Raw genomic sequence first — 8,585 nt, forward strand, 5'->3', positions numbered from 1 at the left:
TATCTGCATTCACTATCTAAATGTTTCTTTGAACACCAACGTGAAACCCAATAAATACCAGTGGAAACAGTGTCAGAAAAGCTGCCTGGATGGAAGAAATTCCGTTTTTGGTTTTTTGGGTATTTTTGGCCTGTCACAGGACTCCCATCCACCCTGCAAACCATTTCTCCTGACGGATGCCAAAAAGGCAGAGCTAAACATCAAAAATATGCATCTCAGTCAACAATATCAAATTCATTCCGGGTTGTTGTTTTGGTTATTAGCTTAGGCTTTCCCCCTCCCCCCAGCTACTCTCCAAACTCTCCTTTTCACAGGACAAGACACTGGCTCTTTAATAATGAATTAAAGCTTCCTGAAAACTGGTAGGACTACTCCTGTCTGGCAAAGCACCCTTCTGAAAGTCTGCAGCTTAGGCTCAGTGTATGTGTGCTAAAATGCCCGCATTTCCTGCTTCCCCCCCCCCCCCCCCAGTTGATACCTTTATTTTTTTCTGCCACTATTCAATATGCATCCTGATTTCTCCGCCAGCTTCCTCAGGATGGAGAGATAGATAAATACAAGAGGGGAGGGAGGGAAACTGCATGCAGCTTTGCCTTCCATTCCTCGCAGGCTCCCCTCCAAACCCATTGTGCCCGCTGCTTCTTGGAACCCCTATTAATGATTCCCTGTCTCATTATATCCTTTCAAATAAGGCGATATGAAAACAAGATGAAATTGAAGAGCGAACCTACCTGGCTCCCCTCCCTCCCCCCCAAAAATATGTTTCGCCCTTTTAAGCAAATTCAAACGTACGCAACAAACCAGATTATCCACACAGTCCACGGCCCCTTTCAAAACCAAATATCTCCTTGCAAATGAGACAGAAAATAAGTAGTACAAATTGCAATAGGTGATGCAGATGGTTTTAAAAATCAACAATCACCCTCCCCCCACAAAAAAAGAAAATGCAATCTCCAAACCAGATGTTTGGGTGTTTTTAAATGCAAATAACAAAAGGGGGGGGGGAGGAGAGTCACCTTTTTTATGGGCATGCAAATCTGGTTGCAAAATAACAATGAATTAAAAACACCCGGCCCCAAAAAAGAGTCAAATATCAGATGCATCCTCATTTTGTTGCACCAGGTGCTGGTTGCGGGGGGGGAGGGGGGAAATGGGGGTTAAAAAAAAGAAGTAACCAGATGAGCTAAAAAAAATAGGAAATTGAAATTTCAGAAGGCAAACGCCACCCAAAATATCTAATAAAAAAAGTTCCAATAAATTCTTACAAACAAAAATGTATCAGCTGTAACAAAGGAGAGATCGCAACCACCAAATGCTCCTGGCAGATGGCTTCTATTCTTGGTTTTCAGGGGAGGGGAGACTCTCGTATATATTTATTTATTTATTTATTTATTTATTTAAATTTTTTAAAATATAACATAAATATTCGGATTTGCAGCGTTAGAGACTCAGCCCTTGGCTTGCTCCATGCGCAACACTCCTTTAAAAGCAAGTTCGGGACTTATTTTGTTGTTGCTGTTTGCTTGTTATTTGGCTACATTTTTTTCCCCACCTCAGACGGTGGGATTTCGGAGAGCCATGCAAGGGAAAAGCCTGCCTGCAATCTTCACTGCACCTAGAAGAGGTTTGATTTTTACTGCACTAAAATTGTGCATGGAGAATTAGGGAAATAAACGCTAAAAACGGGGGTGGGAGGGGAAGAGAACGTGCCCAGAGAAGGTGCAATTGCAGCCGCTTCTGTAGCACGCGCGCACACACAGCTACACACACAAACTGCGCTGTCCCCCGGATCTTCGTAGAGATTGTTACACCTTATTATCTTCTCTTTCTTTTACAATGGGAGCTTTTGCAAAGTGCAGCTCTCACTCCTGCCCGGGCTTTTGTGTGGCGGGGGCGGGGGGGTTCCCAGCGTGGACCTAAAGCTCCTGCTTCATTGTGATTGTGACTATTAATTATTATTATTATTATTGTTATTTGCTGCAGCTGAATCCTCGTGGGGTAATTCTCCCCGCCCTCACCCCCTTGCAAATTGGGTCCTGGCTCTCGCCGGCCCGCTCGCTGCCATGCCTGGGTCGGTGGCCGGTTTCCTCGCGGAGGGGCAGGAGCCCCCTCCCGTGCCTTGGCACCTGGGCAGCTCCTTCCGTACGGGGCATGGGGAGGACAGCCGCCTTCCCAGCTACCTGGAGCCTGACAAGCGTTTCGGGCGGCCGCTGCTCTCCCCTCCGCCTTCCCCAGCCCCCATCCCAAGGGCTGCCCCGGTCGCCAGCCCCCCAGCCAGCGATCTTCCCGCATCGTGCCGGGGACGGTCCCGGCTTCGCCTCCCGGGGCGCGCCGGCCAAGAGGGGCTCCCCGGCGGCAAGCTCCGTGGGGTCCCCCCCCCCACTCCGTCCTCCCGCCGCTCTCCTTCACTGCCCGCCTTTCCCCCCCTCCCCCCTCCGGCTCCCCTTGCCCGCATTTCCCCCGGCCGGCTGTCACACCGCCGCGTGTGCTCGCCAACTTTCCCCGGCTCTTCCCGCTGCAGCCAGCACGCGCGCTTTGCAAACCAAAACACCGAGACCCCACCGCCAGCTCCTTCCCCGGCCCCTTCTCTGCCCCACGCCGCCTGCCGCCTCCCTCCCGCACCGCCACAGCCTGCAAATTCACGGCAAACTTTGGTTTAATCGAGTTCCCCCCTCCTCCCATCCACACACACCCTCCCCCCTTTAATTCCCTTCTCCTCTCCTCTCCCCCCCCCCCTTCTCTTTCTGGCTCTAAAGTGACTTACTAGACTTGGCTTTTCCTGGACTTTTCCCCCCTTTTGAGCCTTGATTTCTGATCGTTCTTGTTTCAAGTTCAAACTTACGTGTGATAATCTCTCTTTGTGACAAGTGCTGCGGGTTTCCCTGCTTGCGACGGGACATTGCCCTGGCATTTACACTGGCATCGCCCGGAGAGCTGTACTGGGTTGGGGGGGATGTGTGGGGGAGTGGATCTTCCTCCTCTTTTTTTCGTTCACTCTTTCGTCTTCTTCTTTATTGATTTCTTCTTCTTTTTAAAAAATAAAATGGAGACAAGAAAAGCCCTCTTTTTTTTTGTTGTTCTGGTGCACTGGGTGGGATATCCCCCTGAATTAAAAAAAGATCATCATCAGGAAAAACTCTTTCTTTTTCCTCTCTCTCTCTCTCTCTCTCTCACTGTCTTTTCTCCACTGCTTCTGCCACTTGGACTTCCAAATCTCTTCTTGAACTTAGGAGGATTTGCACCAACAGTGACACTTTCTCTCTCTCTCTCTTTCTCTCTCTCTCTCTCTCTCCAGAGTGCTTGGCAAATTGGCAAGTGCACTTCTTCCACCAGGAGGGTAAAAAATCAGGATTTTTTTTTTTTAAGTACAGAATGGGGATTGCCCACACACACAAAAATGCCCCCAAAAATATTTTTTTTCAGAGATTGACCCTTGCTGGGTTTTTTTAAAGGGGTAGCCAAAACTGTGTCTCCTCTTTCCCAGTTCAAGTGGCTCTGCTTTGCCCAAGTGCTTTTGGATTGCCAATGCCTCTGCACCACTTTGCACTGCTCCCCCTCGCCTGGCACTGGGACTGGAAGGAAGAAAGCCCCCAGTGCAGCTGGGTTGGTGCTGGCTATTACTATTATATATTGCAATGTGAAGATGGCGGAGTCCTGGTTCTCTGGGAGCGCTCTGTCTCTCTATGGCTGGGGCTGCCTCTGTACAATGGGATAAAATTCAAGTTCAAGTGCGGACGTGACGTTTAATCTGCACTAGAGACAAAAAGACCCAGAGAGTAGGAGCACTGGGGGCGACTAGCGGTGGCTTTTTAACATTGTACCCTGCAAGAGAACAAGAAACACACACACACACAAACTAAAGCACATGCACGGATTGGGAGCAGCTCCGGGCTTTGTGCGTTGCCTCCTTCCCCGGCACGCCGAGTGCCGGCGAAATAATAAGGATCAATAATCACCATCGTGATAAACAATAATCATTCAAACTGAACTCCCCCCTAGCCTGTTCTAAGTGACCTGTCTGTGCTGAGACCAGCGCCCGGGGGGCTGGGGAGCTGAGGGTCTAGCGGGTGGTGCGCCGCGGCTGGGGACTCACTGTGGGAGTGACTTGGGGATCTCCCTGGGGCAAAGTGCCTTGATTGGACTTAAATCGGCCGGGGGGTTATGGCAGGCAGCGTGGCACCGCCGCCCGGGCGAAGAGAGGTCAGGATCGGAGCGCACAGCCCAGGGCGACGCAGGCAGCGGGGCTGAGGCGGGGGTCCTGGCGGAGTGATCGTTCCGCTCTGTTATTAATGATGGCATAGGATCTCCATGGTCCGGGCTCGGTGCTGGGTCTTGCTTCGTTGTGGTCCATTTCTAGGATCACTGGCGTAAAGGGCTGGGGCGGGCTCCTCTGTCCTTCAGACGGCGCCGCAGGTACCCAGCTGCGGGCACATCCCCGCTGTATTTCAAACAGTTTGTCACTAACACAAATATCTGTGTGGGCTGGGGAGAGATTTGGTCTCCCTGATCTACGAGTGAGGCGACCGGGAAACTACAGGGAAACACAGCGAGAGACTCATTTTGCCTCTCTCACGCACTCACACCTCTCCGGCCTTTGTTTGTGGCGATGGTGGTTGTTGGTGTGAAAATTCCTGACAGGGAAGAGCTTTGTGTGAGTTAGTGGCAGTCGCCCAAGACAGGGAGAATCCAGAGGCATTTAGATCACTGCGGGACAAGACACTGCATGTACTTTTCATTTGATTTCACAGGCAGGTAAATGCCCGGCTGAGTGCGCTTCTAACTTGAAGATTCTTGGAAACCAACTTTTCTTTCCCCGCCCTCTCCTTCTTCCCCTCTTCCCCGCCCCCCGTATTTCCCCTGTTTTCCCCCACCCCAGAAAAGCAAACTGTTTGTTGCGAAGTGCTTTTCAGCACTAGGTCTGGACAGAGCGAGGGACGTGTGGGGGGCGCACTTTGAAGCCAAATAGGGGGAATACAGTGAAAGCCAAGAAAAATCATCAGCCTTCCCTCTGAGCACGCTGGGCAGGACATTCCGCATTCGTGTCATTCGCTTTCTACGCTGAATGAATATTGTTGTGTGTGAAGTCGCAGGGGAGCCTTAGGGGACCAAAATTCATCTCCGTGCCCTTAATCTGCTTGGAGCAGAATTTGGCTAACCAGCTACACTCGCCTCCTCCAGTAAATCTGCCTCCCCCTACAGAGAGAGAGACCCTCTCAGATCTATGATTTCTCCTTCGTCAGCCCCACTCTTTCCATAGACCCTAGTTCTGACCTGGGGATGTCACATGGGGAAAGCCAAGGAAATCCCACCACCAGGCCTGGGGATGGGTTTTGTGGGCGGACACAGGGCCAACCTTGCCTTGTCCTCTTCTCCCTGGCTCGGCCATCGTTCTCCGTTAATAGCAACTCTGGAAAAGACAGTTCACCCCCTAGCACGAGTTGCCTAGATTCTTTCCGGCGTTTGTTTGTTTTGCTTTACAGGGTCCTACAAAGAAAATTAACATTGTGATTGTAACACAACTCGCAGCGGCTGGGCGGGAATTCAGAGATCCTCTGGCTGCTTTACACACACACACACCCCAACACACACGGAGCCCTGGCAAAAAGTTGTGCAAACAATCGGGTGAGAATTGGGGAGCACAGCAAGGGCCTGAGTTGGAGAAAGGTCCCAGGTAGCCTGCAACTGGAGAGAGGGGAGGGAAAAATGCCTTCCGCGGAACCTGGGCTGGGGGAACAGCAGTGTCCCCTCCTGTGCCTTTCAGGGGATCTTTTGCTGAACCATTCTTCCTGCAGCTCCACCCCCGTTCTGCCTAAAGCTTGAAAAGCACCAGCCCCACCTGGTGTCAGCATGATGGATGCCACAGGCGTCGGTTGTAGCCTTTCCAGGAATGCAGCTGAAAGTCCCAAGAAAAGACAAAAAAGCAACAAATAAAGTTTAAAATATTTCTACCGTCTCTCTCTCTCTCTCTCTCTCTCTCTCTCTCTCTCTCTCTCTCTTACACACACACACACACTGCACTTCATGCATTTCTAGATACTTGAGTCATATTTCTACGGCCATTTCCTATAAGGGTTCGCTTTCATTAATTCCAAGAAGAGTCTTTCTTTCTTTCTTTCTTTCTTTCTTTCTTTCTTTCTTTCTTTCTTTCTCAGTCCCTCCATGTCCCCCCCCCCCACACACACACACACATATCCTTGCACTTTGCTTGGCGTGGCAAACAGGCTTTGAGTGTGTGACTCTCATACAAAACGTGTCTCGCGATTCTGGGGGAAGCATTTGCAAACCCACTGGCTGCTCCTGGTGTAAAGGTGCAGCGCGAATGGCGTTACTGGCAGCCAGGGGAGTGGGGTGGGTGCAAAGTCCATCTCGCCTTACTTTGGCCGGTTTCAGATCGCTGTAGGAAGCTGCACGTACCTAAAGCAAGCCTTATCAGGAAGTTCCTGGGCATCATTTGTTGATTCACCACTGTCTTACAGTGGGCATTCAAATCAAAGATAAGGACACATAAATGATTGACCATGCTGCGTTCCCTTATTGCCTCTAATGGTTCAGCCTGGGGTGGACGCGGTCTTTCTTCCTTTGAAGTGAGATCAGGACTAGTGTAAGAGCTGGCGTTGTCTTACACACAGCTTATCTGAACTATTTTTTTAAAGCCTGCCTTCTCTTCCACCTCCTTCTAAAATATATCGCAATAGAGGAAAAAATTCCAAAGTGATTTTTCAGTCTCCTCTTTTCTCCCGTCTGGCACTTGTGATCATTAGCACTGAAAGCTGTTAATGTCTTGTCTCACAGCTCCCCCTTTAGTCTCTTTGCTCTCCCTGTCTCGCGTTCAAAGCCAGATCAATAGCAGTCTCTTTCTAACCTTGACCTATCCCTCGACCCCGCCTCCATCTGCAGCTGGTCCACTGTTTTGTTTTCCCTCTCTGTCGATATCCAAGTCACAGTCGGTGACAGCAGACAAACAAGAGGGGCTTGCTTCTCTCTGGGGGCTAGCTGAACTGCCCCCCCCCCAACTCCCTTCCCCCAGGCGGCCAGCCACAATAGCGCTATGGTCAGAGGATTTCTGTCCCACTGATTATTTTACTGCTTTGTCCAAGTTCCTTTTCTCTTCGCTCTCTCCCCCCATCGCACTGGTTTAACGCATAACAAAAACACGCACGCAAACATTAAAGCTAGGAAAGGCAGCTAACAAAAAGGAACCAGAACAATAATTGAAAAAAGAAGCGCTGTCTTTGTACAGGCTTTAAAGATTTTAGTTTCTTTATTTAAAACTAGAAACAGAGCCAAACAAAAATCCTGCCCCAACGTGCTGATCATTCTGCTCCTATTATAACATGGATCATAACAAATCGCTCTCACCCAGTAATATCTTCTTTAAGGGAAAGCAAACCAATGCAGTTTTAAATATTCGATTTTATTCTATATGCAACAAGGCATGGCGATTGAAGAGCTTTGGGCATGCATACGTGGTTTAGCTTCTGAGTTTCTTCCCCCCCACCTTTTTTTTTTTAAAGCATGTGATGTCTTCTGCTGAAATTTGGCGTGGGTATAAATAACTGTAACTTCAGTGTAAAAAGAGGAACTCCCAATATTCTTGCAAGAGGATGAGATGAATCTGTCACTTGGACGCATTTTAAATCCGTTTCCACGCTCTCCCTTTTGGCCAAACAACTTTTCAGCAGAATAACAATTTCTGCAGCAGATTCTGTCTGGTGTGACTTTAGGTTTATTCACTTGAAAAGCTCATGCTAAGTTAGGAGTAAATGGTTTTCTATACAGATCTGGGCAGAGTGGGTGGGGGGGGAATCAACCTTAGCTTAAACAAGTCTACTCGTTCCTTTGAAAGTGGTGGTGTTTGTGAAAAGGAGCATAAATACAGGGCATTGATCCGATCGGCTTAGTTAGCCGCTCTGCCTTGAGAGGACATATAGAAACACAGGATCTAATTAGATCATATTTACATACATATTAATAAAGCTCCCGTGGTGACAGCTCTGCCTTCACATATTGTACAAGTATTTCTATGAGGTCTCATTTCAGATCCATTACAAAAAAAAAAAAAGATAAGAGGTCTTTGGGGCTTCCTTGTATGTTTGTCTGCAATGGTTTTACACCATTTCTGAAAATTAGCTAATTGTAGCACCAAATTTGTGGGTGATATAATAACTCGACATGTGTATATATATATATATATTTTTTTGGTAGCATCTCACTTTGCAGCAGTAAACGGGGCTGCAAAACATCAGTCAGAGGAGCAGTTTGGTGGGTCTCTTTCATTTGTGGCGTTGTTAGCCATTAATATGAGAGAGGGAGAGCATCGTTAAATCACCTTACTTCCTTTGTCGTGAGTGAGGTAGGATGAGCCTTACGTGGGAACCCTGGTGTATTTCAGACTGTCAATCAAATGAACGCTGAGGAGGATGAGGCATTATCTGCTACCACTCCGCAGACCTCTTGGCAGAGCCACAAGGGATGCAAAGTTCGCTCTTTCTTTAGACTTGGCGGTGTCCCACTTTTTGTCTCCGTCACTTGCTGACCTCTTCGGGACCGGATTTGGGAAGTAACATTCCGGCAACATTGTCATC

At 48.8% G+C, this 8,585-nt stretch overlaps 1 protein-coding gene across 4 annotated transcripts in view; it reads right to left on the reverse strand.

The window, feature by feature from the left end:
- BCL11B (BCL11 transcription factor B) overlaps positions 1-3,651 on the reverse strand; it is a 101,951-nt gene extending 98,300 nt beyond the window's left edge. For all 4 annotated transcript variants that reach the window (XM_077819349.1, XM_077819346.1, XM_077819348.1 and 1 more), the window contains exon 1: positions 2,843-3,651. In XM_077819349.1, the coding sequence (XP_077675475.1) occupies positions 2,843-2,900 (58 nt within the window). In that variant the 5' untranslated portion in view covers positions 2,901-3,651. The remainder of the gene's footprint in view (positions 1-2,842) is intronic.
- Positions 3,652-8,585: the final 4,934 nt, after the last annotated feature.

The sequence above is a fragment of the Eretmochelys imbricata genome, chromosome 6 (genome assembly GCF_965152235.1).
Source record: "Eretmochelys imbricata isolate rEreImb1 chromosome 6, rEreImb1.hap1, whole genome shotgun sequence".
NCBI lineage: Eukaryota > Metazoa > Chordata > Testudines > Cheloniidae > Eretmochelys > Eretmochelys imbricata.